This window comes from Hemicordylus capensis, chromosome 9, assembly GCF_027244095.1.
Source record: "Hemicordylus capensis ecotype Gifberg chromosome 9, rHemCap1.1.pri, whole genome shotgun sequence".
In the NCBI taxonomy this organism is placed as follows: Eukaryota; Metazoa; Chordata; class Lepidosauria; order Squamata; family Cordylidae; genus Hemicordylus; species Hemicordylus capensis.
Window position 1 is genome coordinate 31,023,325 of NC_069665.1, and position 26,270 is coordinate 31,049,594.

The following is a 26,270-nucleotide window of genomic DNA, read 5'->3' on the forward strand; positions in this document are numbered from 1 at the left end:
GGAAAGCCGCATTGCCTGCAGGCTGGCCATCTGTCAGGTAGAGCAGCACAGGGTCAGGAGAAAGAGAGCAATCGGAGCTCTGGGAAGCAGAGCCAGCTGTGCCTCCTTTGCCGCCCCCCACCCCAGCTCAGACAATGCACGCAGCACCTTCTCTCTTCCGTCATGCATTCCAGAACATTTCCCTGCAGTATACGGCGTGGCTATGGACAGAGCGGAGCCCTCTCCTGCTGGCAGTCAGCATGCTGCCCTGATGCTGAACAAGCACGGGCTCTTCGGACCCGTTGCTCTCCTTCAATGGCTGATGAAGATGTTGCCTGTGTCAGAGCCTATCTTGGTGGAGCAGCCTGTTGATACGGCCGAGGCAAACTGGGGCACAGCATGGTTGTGTTTGTGTCTGGATGCCTTGACAATGAGGTCACTGTGGGGTCTAGCAGCACACTGAACACAGCAGTGCCTCACTGGCTCCGTTTTTAGCGGGTGGTTTTTCCCAGGAAAAGCAGCCCCAGTGGGGCTAGGCAAGACCCTATGATTGGACAGAGGATCTTCAGTTCTGCTTGGGTTTGGAGGCTCTCCAAACCCAAGTCCAGAGAGAAATGTGAAGCCCTGAACCCAGTGCAAGGGTGAGAGAGAGGAATGCCTTGCTGCCACTGAAACCCCCTCTCTGGAGGCAAACTGCACCATCACAAGGCAACAATCCCTCCATCTCTCAAATCAGTCTCTTACCAGACAGAGTTGTGGAGGTAGTTGGCATTCCAGGTGCCATCTGTCACACTGCTTCACTCTCCCCTTTTCTCTCCAAGAAAGGCTGGCTGGATGTTGCTGGAGCACCACACCCACTCCCTCCGCTTGCCAGTGGAGGCAACAAAACCTAGGTTACCGGGACGCCACAGCCCATGCCTCTGCGTGAGACGCAGTCTTAGTTCTCTGGATGAAAAGTGAACCTTGATCACACAAAGGTGACAAGGAAGAGGAGGTGGTGGTGACATGTAATCGACAATCCGGACAATGATCCAGCAAGGATCCTGTACTTGATAAAGAAAGGGTCCAGCATGGGTTTAAAATACTACCAAGATAAGGAGACCTTTTCACAGGCATGAGGTTGTGTAGGTCTGCCTTCTCAAAGTGCCCTATCTTGAAATCGATGCAAGGATGCCTGCTGCAGAAATAACACTTTCAAAAACCCCAACCGCACCAGAGTGTAAACCCAAATACCTCAGAGATATCTGCAAGAGCTGTGCTCCTCTCCTCGGCTACCCTGATTGCTCTAGGACCACCAATGCCCCCCAACCCCAGCCTAACCTGCCGTACAGGGTGATTGTGAGGACAGAGTGTCAGAGGGTGGGACCATATATGCCACCCTGAGTTCCTTGGAAGAAGGGCAGGAGAGGGGGAAACACACACACACACACACACACACACACAGTGCGCGTGTGTGTTTTAAATTATCCTGCCTTCAGCACGTTTGTCCAGGGCAGCTCACAAAAGTTCAGAAAATAAGAATACATAGGACAAGTAGAATACATAAAACTGCATCACAGCTGAAAAGGTATTGAAGGCCTGCGGCAATAAAGTGGTCTCCATCTGGCATGGGAAGGGCACCCACAGGCAGGCACCAGGTGAGCTGACCTGGATTAGGACAGTGCTGAAGGCCTCTCCCTGGTTGCCGCCTGCCTTACCCAAGATGGCACCCAGAGGTGAGTTTCCAATGATGGCCTCCATATCTGGGCAGGATCATGGGGGGGGGGGGGGGAGATGTCAATTATTAAAAATGCCATTTTGTGGGTATCTGTATAACTCCCCTAAATGCCTCAACCAATGCATCGTCTACTCTGCACACTCTTGGCCCTCTACATTAAAACGCTGCTGTCTGGAGAGGGGAGTAGAAGCATGGCTTGGGCACCCCCACCCCATAAAGCCACTCCTCAGCTCAGGATGCCAACACTCACACACCCGTTTGGGCAACAAGATCTGGCTGCGGGGGTGTGTGTTTCTTTTAATCCAAAGGGTCAGATTTCCACAAGCATGCTTTAAGTACCACCGTGAGAAGGATCTGTTCAGAACAGCTCAAGATTCCGTACTCCTTTGCAAACACAGACTAGGCTGGAAAGCGCTTGAGACAAGCAACAGCAGAAATGGCACCTGCCTTCCAATGCATGGCCACCAATGACGGGACATGTACATGCACACCACTCTGCTGTCAAAGGCAGCACTGCTTTTGTGGCCATGTCTGCACGCTGCACACAGGGCCTCCGGAGCTGACCCCACAACAACACTGGGGTGTTTCCCTGAGCAACCACTGACTCCAAACAAAACAAGGCCAATGGATGCACCCTGCTCTCTCTCTCTCCTACCTCCTGCTTCCTGTTTCTCTCCCACCAGGCCAATTCTGTCAGGTCCTTAAGCCTTCAAGCTCCAAAATCTGTCAGCAAAGTTCACCTCTCAGCCATACAAGCCCTTTTTAGACCAAATGCTGCTCTTGGTACCCATTCCCTAGAGCGCATTATGAACCACCTTTTTACTTGCCACTTAGCTAGTGCTAACACAGGGGAGATTTCTGCTATGAAGGCACAGCAAGAGGCTCCGGGTTAGATTGCTTTCACCCTGGAATAAGCAGCTGCTGATCATAAGAAGATGACCTGAACCACAGTTCACTAGGGTTCCCAGCACTTCTTTTCAGCACAAGGATTGAACTCTGCAACATGTGGACTAACCAAGTGCCCCTGGGAAGGTGTTTAAAAAAAAAAAGTCTGCCCTTCATCACTGGGCAACCACAGACCAGCATCCAGTACTTGGGATTCAGGAGAAAAGCTTCCAGGGCAGGCTTTATGAGTACACAACCAGATGGAGCCAACCCCTCAGATTTTGAGAGAGAGAGAGAGAGAGAGAGAGATCTATCTATCTATCTATCTATCTATCTATCTATCTATCTATCTATCTATCTATCTATCTCTCTATCTATCTCTATCTCTATCTCTATCTATATATATATATATATATAGCATTTCCATTTCCCCAAGAATGCCTGTTGATTTTAAACCCATATTTTGCCTGTACTCACAGCAAGGAGACAGCTGGAAAACAATCACTTTGCCAAAGAGAAAATGTGGTTGATAAGTTTAGGAGACCAGGCTGCAAGGCCATCTCTCAACCCTCTGAGTGGGGTGGCTGGAGGGCTTCCCAGCACTGCTCCCTGCGCCCCGGCTGCACAATCTGCCAAACAGGCACAAGGAAGGTCTCTCCCACGGCCACTTGGCTCCAAGAACGTAAGAGCAGCCCTGCGGGATCAGGCCCAAGAAGGCCTGTCTTCTCCAGCATGGCCCAAGTGTGACCACCAAGGTACGGCTGGCTTGCAACCATTAGCACCTTGGGAATGTTGGCTTCCACCCTAGGAACACACAAGTCTCTTACCTAGAGTTGTGGAAAGGTGCTTGAAAACAGGAGAGTGGGTGTCCGCAGGACTAACCAGAAGGCTAGCAGGAGAAGATCCACGTGTAATAACAGGCTTTCAGATTCTGTGCATTTTCAGTCTCTCAAGATTTCCAATGGTCACTTGTGCAGAGTACGTTAGATTATCTGCACTGATATGCAAATAAGTCACCCAGCTCATGTTATTTCCAGCATGGCTGCCTGTCACCTCGGGGGCACAGAGAGAGCTGCAGGCCAAGGGAGGAGAGGGCACTGCAAGAAGGGCCAAGGTGAGAAGTACTGCAAAGTTTTCCACTTGCATAATGCTTTTTCAGAACAGATCAAATTATCTTTGGTGCCGCCCATGTAACAGAACCATCATCCCAACAGAAACACAGCAAGACCCTTCCATCCAGGATCTGAGGCCTCTCTACAAAGTGGAAGGTTAAGAGGTGCTGGAGGACTATTTTCTGTATTTGCCTGAAAAGTGGGTTTATAATTAGAACAGGAATGTTTTCATTAATATTACTCAGATGCCACAGGGCTGTCAGAGAGAGGCCACAGCCACAAAAAGAAGTGTGTGTGGCGGGGAGCCTGCAAAGTCTGATCAAAAATATTAAAGTTTTAATCTTACCAACTGCAGAAAATTCCTCCTCCACAGAACACTTAACATTAGAAGCTTGCAATCAATAGGGATAAAAATAAACCAGAGAGACTTCCGTGCTCTCACTTCTACATGCTGGAATTAGACAGATGGGCTTGACAGAGCAACGCAGACCTTAGGAGATGCTTGATCCACATCCTTCACAGGAGCCGGTCCCGTGCTTACAAGCAGCTCCGGGGCCAATCCCCAGCTGGGCTGCCGGCTGGCTGAGGCTGAGGGAAGTGGGGCAGCTCCTCGTCTCCTCTAGTGCCCCACCTTCCCCACCCATGGAATGGAGGCCCCAAGAAGTCGTCCAAAAGGGCTGCTGTCATTCGTGAATGTGAAAGGCCACAAGCTCCTCAGATGCCTGGTGGCAGGGCAAGACCTCACATTTTCACCTTGCGGTGACGAGAGGATCAGTCACAGCTTGCAGTAGCGGAAAGGTTAAGCTCTGCCTTGGGGATGCTGTGCAGAGAAGTGCCTTTGCTGCTGGTGCTGAGAAAGGGAAGGAATCATGGTTAAGTGGGGGGAGGGCATTGGGAAGTGGATTTCCAGGTGTGTTTGGCACTGTACAAGCTGCAGGGTGGTCAAAGGATTTAAAAATAGGCACAGAACCAAGCAATTGCAGCACGACGGCCTGCTGGCACCAAATCCACACACTCCATTCTTTCCCACTGGTTGGGAGATGGGTGTGTGTGTCTTTTGCTCTGCACAACTCCCTGGTGGTGGCCGTGATCTGCTGTCTGCTGCCGCTCCTTCCACCCAGTCCCCAACTTCCAAATTCTGCCCATTAAACTGGACACATTTTCCAATCGAGATAAAACAGAATGAAGTCACCTGACCCATCTATATAGTTCATGCTAATTACCCAGTTTTGTTTTGCAGCTGCAAATGACTTTCAAGCTTGGGCGATCTACGCCTCTTGCAATAAGCCTGGTCCTGAAGACATGAGAACATGTTATGCAGATCTATCTTGGGCATGCTCCAAGAGCCCTGGAAGAAGACCCCTAGGAAAGCAAGATGAGCATGGAAGAGGGCTGACCCTCTGCAAAAGCAATATGGCACTGGCCGGGCGTTCTGGCTGCCTTCTAGCCAATTATGGTACCCAAGAAGATGTGGAAAGCCATGAGAGAAGGGAGGCCCCTTTCTCAACCCAAGCTCTGGTCTAGATCTAAACAGGTCCACAAACAGCTATACGATATATGAAAGCGGGCACTGCGTCTGGAAAAGTGGTGGAGTAAGTAAGGACCTGCCTACCTACTTTTCCAAGGAAGCAATCCCTGCCCCGCCCGCAGCTGCCTGAACCGGTTCGGGCAAATCCCTGGTGCACTTGTCAGAAGACAGCTGCTCAGAAGCAAAGGCTCAAGCCAGAGGATTTTAACTAGCAGGCTGGGTTGCTCATCTGAAATGCAAATGCTCAAGTCTTAAATATTCTGAACTCTTAGCACAAATAATTAGATCCTCACACTGCTCTTCAAAAGAGAATGACTTCAGCTAACAGTCACATGAACCTGCCACCAAGAAGAAACTGTGGCTCAAATAAATCGCACAAAAGTAGAGTGGATTGATTTAAATCAAGTTTCCCAGTTCAGAATTCATCTACTACTTGACAAAGCATGCAGACTAAACTGGCAATTGTAAACAAATGCTGCAAGCACTGCTTTGCAGCTAAGCAGGACCTTTATTACAACCTGGGGGCATAATCCAGACATGCCTTTTGCACTGCAGAATTATGTCAGCTTCAAGAAAAGAAGCAGGTTTCTGTTGGGATCTCTGCATACATGCAAGGATACCAAGCAAGGCCACCCATTCCCATGCTGAAGGCTGCAGCCATGAGAACCACCTGGCTGGATCAGATGCAAGGTCTATCTTGTCCCACTTCCTGCTGCCCGCAGTAGCCAGTGACTTCTGGGGAGCCCACCAACAGGGCATCAAGGCAAGGTCCTCACCCCACCACATCTGAAGCCCTAGGCACACGCTTCTCTCTCTGGAAGTCAGTCTCTATTGGGCTTGCTTCCAAGCAATTATGCATCCAATCAGGCTTCAAGTGCTGAAGGCCTTTCCAGAAGCAAGGATTGGTAGCTACAGGGCCAAGGAGTATTTCATTAGGAGATGGAAAGTAGTTTTCATCTGGTTTGGTTGGCAGATTCATCAAGGTTCATGCTTTGAGAAGAGAACACACTGCTGAGCTCCAGCTGTTGGAGGGTAGAAAACAGGACGACAAGATCAGGCATGCAGGATCAGTGGATGACCCCAATGGGGCACAGAGTGGCATCTCCTGGATGCCAGTACTTGCCATGACCAGCTACTCCCTGGGACCAGCAGAAAGCCCAAAAGAATGAAAGCAAAGACATGGCTTGCTGTGAAATTGTATGGCTTAACCATTTTCCTTATGGTTCTTTTACCAGAAAACCAACTTTCACCTCAATGTGTTTGATGGATGGTCATGATTCAGTGTTAGGAGATTGTTTGCATGCTTTAACAAATAAACCAGGTTATTTGTATAAAAAGAAACTTGCCATGACTGAAATTTTATGAGATAAATCCAATTTAAATTAAACACGATTTCCCCCCAGAATAGATGTTCACCCAGCCCACGCAGAAGCCACAGCACAGACTCTGCCCTGCCTGGAGTCAAGGGGTTAAGTCTGCTGTCAGCTGCCCAGAGACGTTTTGGCAACGTTGGTCCATAGAGTGCAACAGCAGTGAGGAGCCCCACTGCTAGCTTGGAAGCGAGTAGCTCTATAAACAGGAAGGACAAGAGAGGGGCTGGGCAAAGCTGACTAGGAATGGCAGAGGACGTGCTGTCATCCTCTTGTGTCTGGTTCCAGAAACCAAGACCGAGAGATCAACGGAAGGGACTCTGCTCTCCTGGGGCATGGCTTCCCTAGGTGGAGACTCCAGCACAGAGGGGATGGGAGGAAATGGGTCGGGAGAGGCCAGCATTAGAGGCCAAGAAGGAGGACTGGAAGGAGAACTGGGTGGTCAAAGATTGGACACACACAGTTACCTTTTTAAAAGAAGGGGGGGGGAGGAGGAGAGAGTTTAATCAGATGCACCAGATTTGAATCAAGATGGTACAGCTTTCCCAATTCAAATGCACTCTAGATATCTAGCTGGTTTATTACTCTTCACCCATTGCAAAACTGGAAGCTGAGGGTGTTTCTGAGAAGTTAGTCTCATTTCATAATGTCCGAAAGCAGTGCTTGTCCGAAAGCCATTGCAGCTGGAGATTCTGGGAGCTGTTGTCAACATCTGGGAATCCCTGTTAGAGGGGACACTGCTTGGAATGTATTTACACCAGCAAGTACCTGACTAAATGCAGCCAAGTGTCTCTTTGCAAGGGAGAACAAGAATCCCAGGAGCCAGTCATGACCAGGGAAACTTCACCTCTCTCTCTGAAACCCACAAGACACTCAAGTCCACTTTACACACGGGAAACGAGCAGGATCAGACCACAGACAGTGCTGAGCAAGGCCACGGCCACAACCCTCAATCCTGGTGGTTCCTGGAGTGCACACTTCTCTCTCCACCAGACACACACTCACACACATACACTCACTCACTCACACCCAGGCCTCTTTCCAACCACGTGCCCCCTCTGAAGCTTATTTCGACCTGCTCAAACTCTGTTCAAGGCGTCTCTGCAGGGGGTGATCCTGAGCTGTTTGTCTGGCATGTTAGCACATAACTCAGCAAGCTTATTTTTAAAATTTCAAGATAGTTTTATCTTAAGCAACATAAAGTGAACACCACACACACACACACACACAACATGCATTTACACATAACAGCAGCATAGACTGCTCAGCAAAACAGGCTCCGTGGTCTAGGCTCTCTCCACAATGGTCCACTTGTGAGGACTGCTGGGGCAGCCCCTCCCTCACCTCCCCAGGAGTACAGAAAGACCAGGGTGCCCTGAGAGGAAGGCAAGAAAGGAGGCACCCAGGCCGGGGAGCGCTTGTCCTCAGCTCCCGAAAAGACCAACAGCCTGAGTCAACCTTTTATTAATCTGTTATTTGCTTCTTTTAATATTGTAAACCACTTGGGGTGCCTTTGTCAAGGTAGAAAGGTGGTATAAAGATGCAGTGAATGAGTGAATGAATGAATCCTCCCTCACTGTCTGTGCAACTATAAATGAACCTGATTGATCCTCTCCTGCTGCTTGCAAGGACAGCCAAAAAACTGGTCTGAAGTTACCGGCATGCAGAAGCATTGATCAGACCAACGCAGCTGTGGAGAAGCACCCCCCGGGGGCATGCAGGGGCAGATCTGCTGAGGCCGTGGGCGGGGGCGCAGGCATTTCTAATTCTCAAGCACCAGTCCTCGCTTTTGAGAACCCAGAAATCATTTGGCCACCAGTATCAATTTTCTAGGCATCTAAACATTCCCCAGCTCTGTGTACTATGAATTGCCAAAATCTTAGGTCAAAGAGTGGAGCAGAGTGCCTTTTGAGGATAGGACCTTTCCCCATCTATCTGCTAGTGAATCCTGGGTCCACATTAGATTCCAGGTTACACAGTATACAACTTGAAGTTGTGTACTGTGGCCTGGGAGGCAGTTATCCAGAAGTCCCTCCAAAGTGTACCCAGAGGTGCACCTAGGTAATTTTGGAGCCTAGACCTAAAGGCCTTCAGAGCCCCACCCCACCCCCATGGGATGCTTAACCCCCTGCAAGTTAAGCATGTCACCTAAAAGCCTTTGAACCCACCCACCCCGCCGACCAAGGCCTTTAATATATTCCCATCCCATATATTTCTTTCTCCAAACCTCACTGTTTCTAAATCACACCCGGCCACTCAGGGCAGCGAGGGCCAGCAGTGATCACACGTCCCAGGAGTCAGGACAGACTAAAGAGAATCCGGGGAGCCCCTGGGGGTGTGGAGGCCCTGGACTTCACCCCCAAAGTCCAGGGGTAGGAGTGCCACTGTCTGAACCTGCTCTTTCATGTCTAGAATAATGTGAACTAGTTCACAGGCCTAGCTTGGGGGTGGGGGAGAGAGACAATGAGCAACAGCAAAAAGCAAATCTGATCTTGATGTCCAAGGACTGGGAAAGGCTCCGCAGGCGACAGAGCAGGAAGGCGCTGAGCAGCCTCCCCTTTGTGATGAAGATGGGGCTCCCACACGGGAACCCCCTCCCCCAAACCAGACCAGCACCAGCCACAGCCACGCTTGCAGGTGCCACTTCTGGTGTCGTGAATAAGGCTTTCATTTTCGAGAGTCTATTGCCAAGCACACAACGGATCAATAAGAATAAATTAGAAGAACTGCACAGACGGTGAGGGAGGATGGATGATGCCCCTGGGAGGAAGCCGAAGACGGGCCCCGCTTTCCTTATTCACAGCCTCACGTGCAGAGCGTGACTCATTCTCACCACGGGCACCATAGCACACAAACATGCTGGTGCTGCAGCACACATCAGTTCGGATGGAAGGAAGTGGGTTTCACCTGCGCACCACCGAGGGAGACATGGCAGAGCGGCAGGGCGCAGTTGAGCCCTGGCTTTCACAGGCGGTGGGAGGGGGCGCTTGCCTGGGGAGAGCACCAGTCTGCATTTGGAGGAGGCTGGCCCTGCAGCACAAGGGGGCGAAGAAAGGTGTCACCAAGAACCACACACAACACAGCATTCAAACACAAAATCAGAGCCTTTAAAGCCCACACACAGACACACACATACAACCTCAAGTGCTGTTTAAAGAACTGCAAAGGATTTAGAGCAGCCACGGCAGTCGATGCAAAAAATGCATCACACACACGGCCAGAAGAGACAAGAAGAAGACGGGCCCCTGGGACAAGCAAGGATGCCAAAAGAGCAACGAACAGGGGAGGAGGCGAAGACCCCAGAGCATCAGAGGAAGCAGGCCAGCTGCTGGAGGGAATGGTGGAGGCAGCATCTACCAAAAGGCAAAAGGGTGCAGAGAGGGCCAGAACGGGGTCAGGCTGATCACCCAAACCACTTAAGGTTCCGTTTCGGAAGGAGATGTGGGAGGGGTGAAGATGCCAAGAAAAGGGGGAGGACTGGTGGGAAGTCCTAACAAAAAGAAGAATTTACTTATTTATTCGATTTCTATACCGCCCTTCCAAATATGGCTCAGGGAGGATTACATAGAGAAATAGTAAATAAATAAGATGGATCCCTGTCCCCAAAGGGCTCACAATCTAAAAAGAAGCATAAGGTAGACACCAGCAACAGTCACTGGAGGTGCTGAGGGTGGAGAGGGCCAGTTACTCTCCCCCTGCTCAATAAAGAGAATCACCATGTCAAAAAGGTGCCTCGTTGCCCAGTTAGCAGAGGAGTTAGCAGAACCCTCAAATATGCTGGCAGGTCTGGGGAGGCAGAGGGACCCTGAAATCTAGAAACACAGCAAGCTGCCTTATACCAGAGAGAGTCATAGAAAGAGGTGTGTGTATGTCATAGGAACATAGGAAGCTGCTGATGCCAAGTCAGACCCTTTGTCCATCTAACTCAGGAATTCAGGGGCTGTCCAGTGTTTTAGAAAGCGGTTCTTCCCCAGCCCTACCTGGGGACCCCAGGGAGTGAACCTGGACCCTTCTGCATGCAAGCATGCAGATGCTCTTCCACTGAGCTAAGGCCCTCAGGGAAATAACTTACAGTGCTCACATGTAGTCACCCATCCAAATGCTGATCAGCATTTTCAGGACAGCTCACACATTCAAAACGAAAGGTGCCTAAACGGTCCCTCCAAATGCATCCACAGAGACAGAGAGGCAGTTCGCCCAAAAGGTATTCCCTATCACCACAACACACACAAATGTCTTCTGTTTCAGGGAAAAGATTCTGAAGGCCTGAGGCCACCTTGAGAAGATGTCAAAGTCTGGACAGCCTGACAGGCCTGGAGAAATCCCCAACACCTGGTCACACAGTTGACAAAGATTTCTGAAATGTTCTCTCTCTCTCTGCTCAGACTGCTCAAAAATTATCCTCATACCAGGGAACCTAGATCTTAGCCCTATTGTCGCCCATCAGGAAATGAAGAGAAACCTCTACCATTCCTCACTCCAAGCAGGAAGCCAGAGGCCAGAAAGGATTTGACGCCGTTCGCAAGAGCCATTGTCAACAAGGACCGGACCAGCATTCAGAGATTCTTTTTTAATTTGGGGGTTGTGTGTGTGTGTGTGTGTGTGTGTGTGTGTGTGTGTGTGTGTGTGTCTGAGGCTAACTCTCCATTTCTTCCTACAGAAAGGAAGCTGCCAAGGCCAGGAGGGGTGTGCAGTCCGCTTTCTACCCCCACCCCCAAACACCCAGCTGCTCAATGCCAAATTTCACAGATGGCTGAGTAATTTGTGCTGCAGTTTCTAAGGATAATGCGTGCTAGTCTAAGTACGCTGTATTAGCATGATCGGGTGCGGCTCGGAAGGAAGGGGCTCCGATATTCTTCCCCTCCGTGGTTGCTAGGTGAGGACAGCCACTTGGCTTTCTTCTCCCTTTCCAAGCACAGACTGAGAAATTACACCAGCGAAGAAAGGGCCATGCAGAACAGCCCATTGGAGTCCACAGCTGCACGGATGGCACTGAAGCCAGCAAAACACAGAGACACACAAGTAACAGTTTCATACACAGAGTCATTTCTTAATCAGCCAGCAGCTCGCTTCTCACGGATTCTCCAGCCAATTAAGCAACTTGTGACTAACAAGCCTGTTCCCATGGAAGCCGGTTCAAGACGCAGCAGCCGCCGCCGCTGCCGGTTAAGCAACCCAACCCAACGATGCTCATATTCCAGGAGGGGGAAATAATCGCTGAGAGTTCATCTGATTCATCAGGCATTGCTAACCCACTAATTAGCATCACAAGCACGTTCAGGCTGAAGCACCCCAGCAATTTGAGAAGGCGGCACTGGAGCCAACCCAAGCCACTTTCCTTCCTGCCACCAAGACAGGGCTCAGGTCAGCAGAGCGGGCTGGGCTGCAACTCAAGCCTTGGGGCCCAAGGAGCCGGCATGCCTTGGCTACGGGCAGCAACCTTGGGGCCAGGCAGCAACTCCCTGAAGGGCGGCAGGTGCTGGACAGGGCCCCCAACATGCAACACCCATTTCTGTGGTACCGGCTGCCGCTGATGCTGTGGCCGGCACATGGCAACCACCGCAGAGTCACTGGTGCTGCTCATCTTCAGTAGTAGTAGTTTTTTTTAATGGGGTTTGTATATCCTAGTCACTGGCTGCCCATGCCTGATGGTATCTAGATAGTCCAAATATTTTTCCAGCCCTGGAATCCAACACTTTATGCAGAGGAAAATCCCTGAAAGACAACTGACAAAAGTTTCTGGCTCTCATGACGGCCAAGCTCTATTTGGAAACCTGCAGGCCGGGTATCACATGAGGCTTGGAGCTGGTCCACATCACTGCTCAGGGGTGTGTGTGTGTGTGTGTGTGTGTGTGTGTGTGTGTGTGTGCATACATCGAGCAGACTCACCTCCCCAACAGCAGACATGTGCATGCAGAGCTCAGGCTTAGTAGTTAGGTGGTAACAAACCTTCTTCCGGGGAGGACTGGATCAGACGGTGGGCAGTTGCTCTCGTGATGGCATGCACTTTCATACCAAAACACAACCACCCCCCCACTCTCCACAAAGAATATGAGCTTTCAGGGAGAGAGGCTTTGATCCAGGCTTCATCCTAGCATACCAGTATTCTAGGAGCAGGAATTTATTTTATATATATGCATGGAGGATCATTCCATCATGTGGGCGACCACATGCCACCTGAAATGGCATAGCCCAGAGATGTGTTTTTACCACCTCAGCAAGAATTAAGCCTTAATTCTCTAAGTACTTAACTAAGTCTTAGTACAGCTGGGAAGATGAGAAGCCAGATGAGCACAAGGGACACACTTGCTTCACTTTGGGAAATTCCATTCTTTCTAACTACTACTACAACACAGCTTTTCAACAAAAGTTCCCAAAGCAGTTTAAAGGTAAAGTGTGCCATCAAGTCGATTTCAACTCCTGGCACCCACAAAGTCCTGTGGTTTTCTTTTGGTAGAATACCGAAAGGGTTGACCATTGCCTCTTCCCACACAGTATGAGATGATGCCTTTCAGCATCTTGCCGCTGCTGCCCGACATAGTACCAGCGGGGATATGAACCAGCAACCTTATGCTTGTCAGTCAAGCATTTCCCCACTACGTCACTTAAAGTGACTCCAAAGTGGTTTACATAGATATAAATAAATAAAATGGCTCCCTGTCCCCAAAAGGCTCACAATCTCAAAAGAAACATAAGGCAGATACCAGCACTGGGTCACTGGGTCCTGGGCTGGGGCTGAACAGGGACAGTTGCTCTCCCCCCTACTTAATATAAGAGAGCTCCCACTTTAAAAGGTGCCTCTTTGCTCAGTTAGCAGGGGTAACTATTCCTGCCTGTGGTTTCTCTCTCCTAGTCTGTTGAGTGCCAGGCAATAGAGGCAACCTGAGGCTTGAACTGGAATTTGCAAACGACTTGAAGGTGCTTCTTGAGAGCACAGAGGTGTATGCCCACACGACGACTCTCATGTTCATAGCATCAGCACCACTATGCCCCATGACAAACTCTGTTCTCAATTGGAATCAGGTACATCTACAGCCTGCTTACCTTAAGGAAAACCTGCAGGATTACAAGCTAAGCGGGGCAAGGGAGACCGACCACACACACACACACACACACACACACACCCTATACTTTAAAAGACAGCAGCTTAATGACAAGGCAGAATCTTCAGCTGCTAGAATGACAGGCAAAAAGGCAGGTTAATGATCAATCTTCCACTGATGGATCGAAGGGGCAGCAGTTTTCAGATTACCACACACTGGGTTTAAATTGCCTTCTGCCTTCGGAAGATTTCCTCCACAGTCTCCATTTAACATGGGATTTTCCCTTCCTTCCTGTGGCAACCAACTGTGAAATCTTGCACTGGGCTGCTCAACAACTGCTGCATTCCACTCCAAAGATAGCCAAGCTTGACTGACCCACAGACTGCCTGTAAATTTAGCTCACTTGCATCTCGGGAGAGACATGAAACCAGTGAATATTGGCATGTTCTCTCCCTGCTAACTGGGCAAAGAGGCACCTTTTAAACGTGGTGATTCTCTTGATTTAGCAGGGGAAGAGCATCTGGCCCTATCCATCCCCAGCACAGGACCTCCAGTGACTGTTGCTGGTGTGTCTCTTATGTTTCTTTAAAGATTGTGAGCCCTTTGGTGACAGGGAGCCATCTTATTTATTTATTATTTCTCTATGTAAACCGCTTTGGAACCTTTTGTTGAAAAGCAGTATATAAATATTTGTTGTTGTTGTTGTTCCCGATCCTTGGGTGAAAAATGCAAGACCAGGCATCTTCTCTGTCTTCTCTAGAGATCTGGGGTCCCTTCACTTGATAAAACTGTAGCAAGCAGCCGCTTTAAGAAAATGGTTTACAGAATGAAGATTAATAAACAGCAGCCAAGGGCAAAAATGTTGAACCTGGGCACCAGTTTTAAGTGACAGACCAACCAGGTCTACACAAGGCCAGACACTTCAGCCTCTGCTGTGCAAATTGTTTGTGTTTTTAAGCTGCCTTTTGTCAAATAGACTGATGCAGATTAATAACACTTATATAATAAGCTAAGAATAAACACCACATAAGCTGAAAACCAAAAATGAGGAGCAAGGAAAACACACATAACATAGAGCAGCAGCTAAAGAGATCACTAGGCAGTGTTCCTTCTAACAGGGATTCCCAGGTGTTGTTGACTACAACTCCCAGAATCCCCAGCTGCAATGGCTTTTGCTTGGGGATTCTGGGAGTTGTAGTCAACAACATCTGGGAATCCCTGTTAGAGGGAACACAGCCACCAGGGTCTTCTCCTGGCCCGAAAGTTGACATCAAGGAAGCAGCCTTGACCTGCTTACAAAAAGGCCATGAGCAAGGAGGAAGGGAGTTCTGTCGCCTGGGAGGCCCTGTCCTGGAACCCCAACAAATGGATCCCAGCTGTACCAGCATGAAGACCAGAGCACTCCTCCCCTCAGAAAGGTCTTGAGAGGCAGGTGGGTTCATTCGGGAGCAGGCAGTCCAAACCAGCCCTCTGAGTTGAATCTGGAAATGAACCCGTAGCCAATGCAGTTCTCTCAGTACTGGAGTGACTCGATCCACTACAGCAGCTTCAGACACTAACCTGGTGGCCTCATTTTGCACTAGCTGAAGTTTCTGAATACTTTTTCAAAAGTGGAAATTACGACCGCCTGCTCGCAGTCGCAGCATTGTTGTGGGGGCGTCAGAGCCAAGTATTGCAGCGCAGTTTGCACGCTCAATACAATGCGTGAGAGAAACTCCCGAAGCCTGAGGTCACAATCACTTATCTTTAAGTGTCCTACAGCAAGCCAGGTTTTGTGAAGCATCCCTCTGTTTGGGCCGTCTGCTCACCACTTGCCACAAAAAGCAAACTCCTCTCTCTCTTTTGTCCAACTTAAATGAGAGGACTACTTGCCAACAAAAACAGGGAGTAGATAACCGATCCTTTGTAGGGCTCAAATTTCAATTTCAGTTTCTCACACATAACCCACCCACCACCCACCCCCACCCTGCAGCCATTTGGCTAGAGGTTCCAACTGATATGTGAAACCCTGGTCCACAGGCCCCAAGATTGCCCTTCACGGCCAACACACACACAGAGAGAGCCATTTCCCCTTCTCTACCCCATGTTCCCTTCAGGCCTTTGCTCCTTGGGGTGCAAAAGGATGCGGTGATGCTGAAATGTCACTACCTTATTGGTGAGAGAGGGGAGGCAAGTCCTGTGGCGAGCAGGATTGCATGCTTAACATTTCTATTCCGCCCTCTTGCTCCAGAGCTCAGTGCGGCGTCTCTGGTCCCCACTCAAAGATTGCAACTGACCCCACGTCACACAGAGGCTTCATGGCTGTGTAGGGGCCTGGCCACAGGTCTCCGTAGTCATGACATCTCTGGCTCAGCCAGCCAACTGGCACTCACTCGGAGCAAGTGGAGGACAGGTGCGCGAGGAGGAGAGGCAGTTCCGGCTGAGAAGACAGAAAGGGAAGGGAGGCAGAGTTTGCATGACTCTCCCTCCTCCCTTGAGGGCAGCGGCAGCGCCTCTCGTCTGAAAGGGACAGAAAGGGGAGTGGCGGCCTGCGCATGGCGAGGAAGCGGCTCTCCTCAGGAGTCCCAGCTGCAGCAAGGTCAATGCTCTTCTGGCTCCCTCCTTGCCAGCACAGGCACCCAGAGCCCCCCGCCTCTCCGAAAAAGGGACAGCACCCTTCTCCAAGTGACCCAGCCCCCAGCTGCCTCTCATGCAGCAGAGCTGCTTCCTCTCCAAGGCGTGGTGTTTGGGTTTTTTAACACGTGCATTCACTGTCAGCACACACACACACACACACCCCACAATGCAAGGAAGGTACACATCCCCACCTGGGAGGGAGAGAGAGAGGACTGCTACTTACTGCTTGACAACTCCAAAGCAGTCAGTTGTCACCCAGGCAAGAATGGCTTCCTCCTCCTAGCCAGGTAACTGGGACGAAAGTGATTTTCTGAGGCGGCTTTACTCTCGGAGGGCCCCCCTCTTTCCCTTCCTCCCTGGCAGCCAGGATTGGGAAAGCCATAGCCACACCTTCCAGCTACCAGAAATGAAGGGTTCAAGGGCACCCTCAGCTGCGAGTCCCCAGCATATGTCGAAGCATGCAACAGGGCCCAATTTAAGGCGCACGTCAGCCATTTGCAAGCCTTCTTGAAACAGAGCAGGAAAACAGGCCAGCCACATGACACTATAGCTACACAGAAAGAAGGAAAGCATATGGCTCCAAGAGGAGGAGGAGGAGGAGGAGGAGGAGGAGGAAGAAGAAGAAGAGGAAGAGTCAGAGGAGTCTGGCACCTTCCAGTCAGCTCCATGACTCAGCCAGCAGCCCAGGAAATGTCAGGCAGGAGGGACAGCTCACAAGAGCAGAGCCAGAGCTCTGGATGCTTCCCCTGCTGGCACTGGCTTCACTGCCACTCCAGTGGCCCCAAAGAATGCCTATCCTGACTGAGAAGGAACCGCCCCCACTACACACACACACACACACACACACACACACACAGGTTTCAGAGAAATGAAGAGTTCCCAACTTGGATTTGGAAGAGCTCCAGGCCCTTGTCTCAACACAACATCAAGGATCTTCCCGAGACTGCATTAGCGAGAAACGATTTCTAAAATATGTTCTTGGCCTCTGCTTTCTTGTTCCATTCTGCCTTGGATGTAGCATAGATCACTATATGCAGGATGTTCTTGCACAAAACGGAGGTGGGGAATTAGGCCAATGTTTATAGCACATTCTGGAGGCTGCTGTTGGGGGCAGCATTGAGAGAAGCAAAATTAGAAGTGTTGACATGGAGGCGGTCAGGGGAAGGAACCAGCAGGCAGGCAGGCAGGCAAGCCTCTGTTCTCTCAATGTGCAAGGTTGTTGAAGAGATATTCCCAGCTGGCATTTGATACGCGACATGGGGCAGGAGGAGCTCTGTGTACCTAGCCTCTCAAAAAGCGACTCAGCCATTCTGGAGATCAGATGCCTCTTAAACAAACACCACCTACTTCGGACCCTGCAGCACTCAGAAGCAGTGGTAGAGGCTTTAAGGAACTGCTAAGTTGGTGGAGGTTTCCTTGCCCAGGGCTAAGGGACTTTTTTGTATGAGGCAGTATATAAATGTACTAACTGAATAAATAAATATATGAATAAATAAAAAAACCCGGAAGAACTGGGCACTGAAACTCATCAGATTCACTTTGCCCTCTTCCTCAACACCCCAACTTACACTTTAGAAAAAGGCTCACAAAAGTTCCCTCTGTGGAACTGATTGGGGAGGGTCCCAGCAGGTGCTCTTCTTCCTATCAAACCATCCATCCATCATCCCCAGCTGTCATAAATTGTGGTTGGGCATGATGGGAGTTGCAGTTCAGCAGGATCTGGACAGCCACGTGTTGCCCCACCCCTGACCTAGGGCTTCACTGTCTGCCCCTTTTCAAAGATGATGGGGACCTCATATTTCCAGGACTATTGGTTTAGAAGTGATGGAACACACCCCTGATTTCCAGGGCACAAACTGCTAAGTTTGTGCCCTGTTTACCTGGACTGTTTACCCTGGTGGCGCAGTGGTAAAACTGCTGCCCTGTAACCAGAAGGTTACAAGTTCGATCCTGACCAGGGGCTCAAGGTTGACTCAGCCTTCCATCCTTCCGAGGTCGGTAAAATGAGTACCCAGAATGTTGGGGGCAATATGCTAAATCATTGTAAACCACTTAGAGAGCTCCGGCTATAGAGCGGTATATAAATGTAAGTGCTATTGCTATTGCTAAGTTAGGGACTTCAAATGATTATTCTATTCCAATTACTAGGGAAAGAGGAAAAGCCTGTTGACATCATGCGAGACACACCAATTCCCACTTCTGGTATATTTAGAAGTGAATTTTACACTGGGGATATAAGGAATCCCTGGAGGCCCAGAACCACATAGGCAGCATTCTGAAAAGGATGCATTTCAGGAATGATCTACAGGGCATTTGTGAACCAAGTTTAGCTACTTTGGCTGCTCCAGTCACACCTGGGGAACAATCATGGCTTTTCGGACTGTTTAAACACAGGCATGCAAGAGTGCCACATGCGACAGTCCACATGCAGTCGTGTGCTTCCCACAATTTATGCATGGATAGTTAGCATAGGAAGGCAAAGAGAAAGCTGGTTGAGGGACTGCACTGTGCAACAATACATCACACTGCAAAAAAAATTAGCGTGGATTTCTGAATCACTATGTATTGGGTGCAGTATTTGCATTAAGAAATGTCCCTTTGGAGCCTCGTCAACTGTTAACTTGCCTAGTATCCTGTATCATGCCCTGACAAATGACATAGTATACATTGTTAACAATCCCAAAAAATGTGTGAGCGCATTCACATGCACACGCCTTAGAGGGAACACTGCCTCTGACCCAAAATGGGTACATTTACTAACCAGTACGGCTCCTCTTCCCCTTCTTAACAGGGGCATTCTGGTGCCAAACCACCACCCACCGCTGCCCCTAGCTCACATGCCAGGCTGCCCGCAGAACGCGGACTCAGCAATCAGGCAAGAGAAAAAGACCCTAGCATGATTTTCTGGTTCCCAAGGGGCACCTGGAGCACTTCCGACATTAGCCTTGGTCTGCAATCCAATCTTTAGATACCCTGGAGAAGGCAATATTGGAAACTCCACACACACCCCAAACCATTCAGTTAAACCGATGTACAAGGGCTGAACCTTAAAGAGACAGCTATATACAAAAAGTCCTGTGTCTTATTACCAAAAGAATGTTGCACATCAGTGTGCATTGCTGAATGCTGGATGGGAACTAGGTGTCTGTAAGCTACCTAGCTTATACAGGAGGCAGGCGCTGTTCAGTCTGACAGCAAGTATGGACGTTCCCCATTGGAGTCAAGATGGAGCCTGCCCAGTGGTCTGGATCAGGAGCTCCCTGTTGAAGAGCTGGCCTTGGAAGGTTCCTGAGGCAGCTTGCAGGGATTAATCGGAGCTGGAGCTTTCAGCAGGGTTTAGATTAGGCCTGCTCAACTTAGGCCCCCCCAACTGTTTTTGGACTACAACTCCCATAATCCCCAGCCATAGTAGCCAATAGCCAGGGATTATGGGAGTTATAGGACAACATCTGCAGGAGGGGGAAAGTTGAGCAGCCCTGGTTTAGAGCTAGAATTCAGTTTCCAGGCAGTGCCTCAAAACTGAAACATATGGAGTGGCAGGCAGTGTGTGCAAAACTCTGGCTCTCTCGTCACTAAGGCCTTCTTAAGCAAGGCACTCAACTTAATTCTGGGCATTCGAGGGCAGGGTCAGGCAACTTTCATTCAAGTGCTGGGAAGCAGGACCTTCTGAAGACTTTGTCGTAAGGACCGACTATAAAGAGGCCAAGGTAAGTCAGGCGGGCTCTTTCCATTCAGACAAGCCAGCATTCCATCTAGCCTAGTACTGCCCTACCTGAAAACAATCCAAGGATCTCAAGCTGAGGTCTCTACCTCCTTCCACTGAGATGACAGAGATTGGGTTGAATGACTCATCCATGCCAAACAGTGCCAAGCTAGCAGAAAGAAGCCCCCTGCCCCAGAAGGAGCTGCTCTCAACAGAGTTAGATCAACCACTGGTACTGGCTCTCTTCCCAACATGTGCAGCAGCCCTAAAAGGGGCTGTTCTACTCTGGAAGCCAAAGAAAAGATAATTCAGATCACTTCACTGCATTCTTTTGCCCCCTCTCTCTGATAAGAGCCAGCACACTTAAGACCCAAACACTGCCCTCCAAGAGCAGAGATCATTTTTAAAAGAGAGACACTTACAGAAGCATAAGGTGACCACAAAACCTACCAGACTATAACATTTGCACCCCTCTCCTCCCCCTTGCAGAAGTTAGCCACCACCTTTTCAACACTATTTAAGGTTCCGAAACCCACCATGCTGGTATCTCCGGCACACAGTCATCCTCTGTATGTGGTGTATACAAGTTAAGCAGTCGCCGTTTCTTAGCAGCTGTGTCTGGCTGAAAGTCTGCACACTGCAGAAGGTCGCTTTCACCTTTCCCACCTGACTCTCCCTACAGGACTCTGCACTGGTTACGTGGCCATTCCTTCAGAAAGTGGGATGCAGCACAAACAGGAGCAGGCGTAAACCAACGTTGTGAACTCAGTACCTTGTACTCGAAAGGGTCAAAGCACAGAGTATGCGGTAACTACAATTAAATCATTAACACCAACAGCATGCTAGGAACTCTTGAAAAGACACACAGCCCCTACCCAAACAAGCCGGACTCAAAAGGACAAAGCACCTATAAACATTCAAGGAAAGAGCTTCTTGCCAGGGAGAAAAGGATATGCCATATTCCATGTTCTCATTACATGGGCCACAAATCAAAAGCCTACTACTTATCCAACTGGACTGGTTTTGCCACTTCCTCCAACACCACCTGGATCCAGAAAAAGATAAGTAACGAGATGCTTCCGTTCCCTTACCTGTATCCGAATCTTTTTGATCTCCATTTGTTCCAACAGTGAAAGGCAACTTCCGTTTTGTAGCTCTCTCTTTCACCTCTTTGCCGCCATCATTCCGGTCCAACTTTGGAGTCTTGGTTAGAGAAACTTTATCTTTATCCTAGAAAGGAAAATAAAGAGATTTCACAAGGGACCCCAAGTTTGCAACTGGCAAGCCTGTGTTTTGCTAAGCAAATTTAGCGGGCCAGACACCAGTGTTCTATCAGACTTACTAGCATGGTAGTCCACAGAAACGTGACACCTGTCTGCACATTACCATAAGATAACGTGGCAGCTGCAAAACCCCTGACAAATGGCACGTCCAGGTTCTCAGTTCAAGTACGTCCCCAAGTACTGTACACTTTGAAGAACACTATCAGGTTCTCAACTCAAACACACCTGGGCAATATCCAGTCCACGGGGTCAAGGACAGAGAGAGGGAATCAGACTGGCTGTGACCTTGGCCGCCTATGGATATTATTTTGGTTCAGAGCACCTCTGAATGTCCAAGGGACTCACTAACTATTGCCTGTGGCATTACCTATGATGAGCACTATTCATCCCCTTCCTGTAGCCCTTCCAAACCTGCAATGACTCCTCAAAAGGAAACAAGCTGACTAGCCTCAAGGTAAAGCATGCAGAAACCTTGCTTAGTTTCATAAACATGCCACCTGCAAAACTTACAGGGCCAAAACTCACCCTGTGAAACTGGTTCCAATGGTCTAACATCATACCTGAATTTGACATACCTGCAGCAAATCTTCAGACTCTTTATATGGACTTTATAGAGGTGAAACCAAGAGGCTGCTCTAGTTGTTACGCAGTTACTGCTCATTTGCATTTCCCCAGCACTTGAGCCACTATGTATTGTTGCTGGGAACACAATTTTCCTCCGGTACCTGTGCCACTAGCATTTGTCTTGATATCTGATCTGTCATTGCATCTGTTGGTGCTGACGCAGCTGATGGTGAGTCCCACACAGAAAGTGTCACTTGCACCAACCTGACGTCTTAACCTACAAGGGTGGCACTTTTTCAGAGGGGAGCTGAAACACACTAGTTTAAAAGCATAGGAACATAGGAACCTGCCGTATACTGAGTCAGACCACTGGTCCATCCAGCTCAGTACTTTCTACACAAACTGGCAGCGGCTTCTCCAAGGTTGCAGGCAGGAGTCTCTCTCAGTCCTATCTTGGAGATGCTGCCAGAGAGGGAACTTGGGACCTAGATGTTCTTCCCAGAGCGGCTCCATCCCCCTGAGGGGAATATCTGACAGTGCTCACACTTCTAGTCTCCCATTCATATGCAACCAGGGCAGACCTTGCTTAGCTAAGGGGACAAGTCATGCTTGCTACCACAAGATCAGCTCTCTTCCCTGATGTTTCCCTAGGCAAACATCGAGAGCAGCCTGTTAGTTCTCCGGAAGACCCTAGGAGGGCTAGGAGATTCTTAAGGTTTAAAAAATATATAACTAGAAATTAAAGCAGCAACACCAGGCAAAGGAAGATCCTCTAGACGGACATAATGAGCAGCCTCATTCCCCATCCAAATTTCTAATTAGTACATTCTAGTGTGGGGATGGTCCAAAACACAGCATATAAAGAACCAGAGCAGTTCTTGTTTAGCCTTTTCTTTAAAAATTGTGTGAAATATTGACTGGCTCTTTCTTCCATTTCTGGAAAATGTACTTTGATTTTAGAGGGAGCACCCCCCCCTCTCCCAACTAACAAAAAATGAAGTCTTCCTCCAAAATGGCAGGATTTCTCTCTCATTGTGAGCTCAAGCTCTTCAGCCTGTTGCAAAGCTGCCCAGCCGTTTATTAGATCAGCACTCCAGCCAGTAAAATGTCCTTCAAGCATATGTTCTGTCCACATCATCATGTAATCTCGTCTCCACTATGTGCAGGAGGAGACGGGGTGGAGATGGAGAGCCGAAGAGGAGACCAAGAGATCCCCCGCACCCCATCGGCAGAGAAGTACAACTGTCTGCTGTGGTTGGTCTCCTGCCTAATCAACACATCCCCGCTTCCCTGGATATTGCCTTCTCTCCACTGTCACTGTGGGATCCCAGGCAACTACAGTGGCCAAGCTCAAAGTGGTTTCTGGCTCTACCTCTGGGTGGGGAGGAGGCTGCTATTTCACAAGTCCTGCGAAAGGGAAGATAAGATTTCTAAAACCCACAATCTGTTAGAAGCATCTGCTACAATCTTAAGCAGCTAGAGGGCCGAGTCCGGTAACTTGGGGCCTTTTATGGAAAACCTCTCTCACAGATTCGGGAGGAGAAATGCCCATCCTCATAAGCTTCACAAGCATTTGGAACGAACGGCACCACAACACCCTTTCCCAGAATGAAAAGCTTCAAAGGGAGCCAGAGGCCAGCAGAACGACCCACCCTGTATCAGAGCTTCACAGGTACCACCAACATCAGCTTACAGACACTGCCCACCCCAAACAGGCTGCAGCTGTCAGTGGACCCACATTGGCTCATCTCAAAGTGCCCCATATTATCAAGGCTGCACCACACACGAAGGCTCCCCTCATCTCTGATGTGCAGGCCTTTCCCAATATTGACCACCGACTCTTAAGCAACCAACCCTCGTATGAAATGAAATCCAAAGTAGGCAATCCTCACAAGTGGACCATCTCTCGCCAAATCAAGAGCAACGCAGCTACTTTTCTGGAAGAGCCATTTGGAGGCTTACCAGATATACATTATGCTTTATATTCTGCATTACATTTTTATCCCACTCTTGCATAATGGCCAACTAGAGGTCTCTAGGAAGCCCACAGGCTGGCAGGGCATGAAGACAACAGCTCTCACCTGCTGCTGTCGTGGCCACCACCCCTGCCCCAAGAAACTAGTGCTCAGAGGTATACTGCCTCTGGATATGCAGACTCTAGAGCACCTGGTCAGGAGTGATAGACCTTTCCTCCATGAGTTAGTTTGTCTAAGCCAAGCCTGCTCAACTCCCCCCACCCCCGGCTGTTTTTGGACTACAACTCCCACAATCCCCAGCCACAGTGTCTAATAGCCAGGGATTGTGAGAATTGTAGGCCAACATTTTCAGGAGGGCCGAAGTTGAGCACGCCCTTTGTATAGTGATCTGTGATCTAAGCTGGTGGACACCACCATGGCAGCAAACCTGAACTGTGAGCTAGTTGGACGTTCACCATTGCATAGACTCTCTGTGCAAGCCTCAAGATTCTGCTCATGCATGTGGTGTGCTTTTGAAATGCTGTTTCAGCTCTGAGAAGATGTTCTGCAGTGCTGCTCTCCAGAGAGTCAAAAGAGAACTGAGGGGGAAGTGCTTGTCCCAGCCACCGCACCCTACGGCACAACGGAGGGAAGGAGCACAAGCCTCTTCCTCAGTTGAAGGAAACCCCAAGTGCGCCCTCTGCACAGACACCATGAGGAGCGTGTGTGTGTGTGTGTGTGTGTGTGTGTGTGTGTGTGTGTGTGTGTGTGTGGTGTTTGTATCATTCTAGATCGACGTTCTTACTCTCTTTGCCAGAGCAATGGGAGGAAGGTTCAGCTCTCTTTTTAACTCGTCATATGGTGTCAGGATTTAGGTCAACCTAGCCTTTCCTGCAAGAATGCATCAAGCAAAGAGAATGTGAATTAACCGAGTTCATGCAAAACTGTTGCTAAAAACCCACGTAACCCTCTTCAGACAAAAATCCCCTTGTTGACTTGGCGGTGGAGAGTGAATAGCTACACAGCAGTGCTTCTTATCTCACTCATACGACTGTGGCAGGTGGCTCAGAGTGCCAGCACAGTCATGAGACCATGGCGTCACTGTTTGTACAGGGCTCCCTCTTCCTTGCTTCCTCTCTGCTGTGAGTCCTGTGTGCAGATAACAATGCTATGTTTGCCTCCACCAATCCACTCTGCTTGCTCCCCTAATCATCACCAGTTGAAGACTAAAGGGAAGCACCAAGAGACTCATTCCAATTGTGAGGCCTTTGCCAAATGGGTTCCTGACTATTATATGAAGAATCTTCGGCAGGGGGCCCAGGTTTCTGTTTCAGAAGAGACTTCTGAAATGCTTTTAAGGATTCTTTGCCCAATGGCCCTCCCTCGCTATAGTCAGGCTCTGCTTTTGTGGTTGGACAGAATCAGGAATTAATCAATATTCAAAAAGTGCAGCATGCGATTAACATTTGGAAGCAGAAAAAGAAGAGCTTTCTTATTCAAGGTAAGGAAACTTTCCCTTAAGAAGGAAGTTATGAGGGTGACAAATATGGAAGAGTCAGACATTATGAGAAGAAGCAGGCATAAGATTCAGGTTCACACACCCCTTCCTCCCACGAGAAGATGAGCAACTCCATGGTCTAGTTTGCCATCTTGCTTGAACAGGTAAATGACGGTTTGCACCTGCCAAGTCGTCTTTAAATAAGGTGGGAAGCACCGGAATGCGACTGGCAGCAAGCAGCTGCGGGAAGAGCCACGAGGCGGATGAGGAGGAGGCACCCTGAATCCTCACCCAGCCTACTGGCTGGCTTCTCAGCCACTGCCCATATTTCTCAGCAACCACATGGGCCTGAAACTCAACTGAAACTCTGTGGTGAAGCTCCAGAGTTGCAGCTTCAGGCCACACTAGGCAGGGCATTAGCCTCCCCTCCTTTTCAAACAACAGATGCAGGGTCCCTGTCCAGATCAGAAGCATGACACAGGAGGAGGCATTACTGGTGCCTTTAATCCTGTGCCTTTTCTCTACCAAAAACCACCCTCCAAAGGGCTATTTGCCCTCCAAGGCTCTACAGGAACAAGTGACATCCCCAGTGACATGGTTCGTGGCAGAAATGCTGCATGAACGTATATACACCCCTCCTGCACTGCAGTCCCAGCACAGACTCCCTACTTCCCTGCGGGATGCTATTTTAAGAGAGGGGAATCCTTCAGTCTGCACATTGACATGGTCAGAGTTGTAAGAACCTAATGGCCTTCCTGGATCAGGCCCAAGGTGGATCAGGCTCTAGTCCAACACCATGTTTCCCACAGTGGCCCACAGGCAAGAGATGAAGGCATGACCCTCTCTTGCCACTGCTCCCCTGCAATGGGGATCTGGAGGTGCAACTGGACCTAGAGGCAGGCCAGAGACATCAAGACTTTGTCGCATCCCATTTGGCCCACAAAACAACGTTCTGAACAGCCCATCTCCTGCTCAAAAGCTACCTTAAGATGGCAGCTCATCAACAGCAATACTAAT

At 49.5% G+C, this 26,270-nt stretch overlaps 1 protein-coding gene across 2 annotated transcripts in view; it reads right to left on the bottom strand.

The window, feature by feature from the left end:
- Positions 1-26,270, bottom strand: part of ANKRD11 (ankyrin repeat domain containing 11) — a 174,175-nt gene that overhangs the window by 24,170 nt on the left and 123,735 nt on the right. For both annotated transcript variants that reach the window (XM_053270483.1, XM_053270482.1), the window contains exon 4: positions 21,045-21,183. In XM_053270483.1, the coding sequence (XP_053126458.1) occupies positions 21,045-21,183 (139 nt within the window). The remainder of the gene's footprint in view (positions 1-21,044; positions 21,184-26,270) is intronic.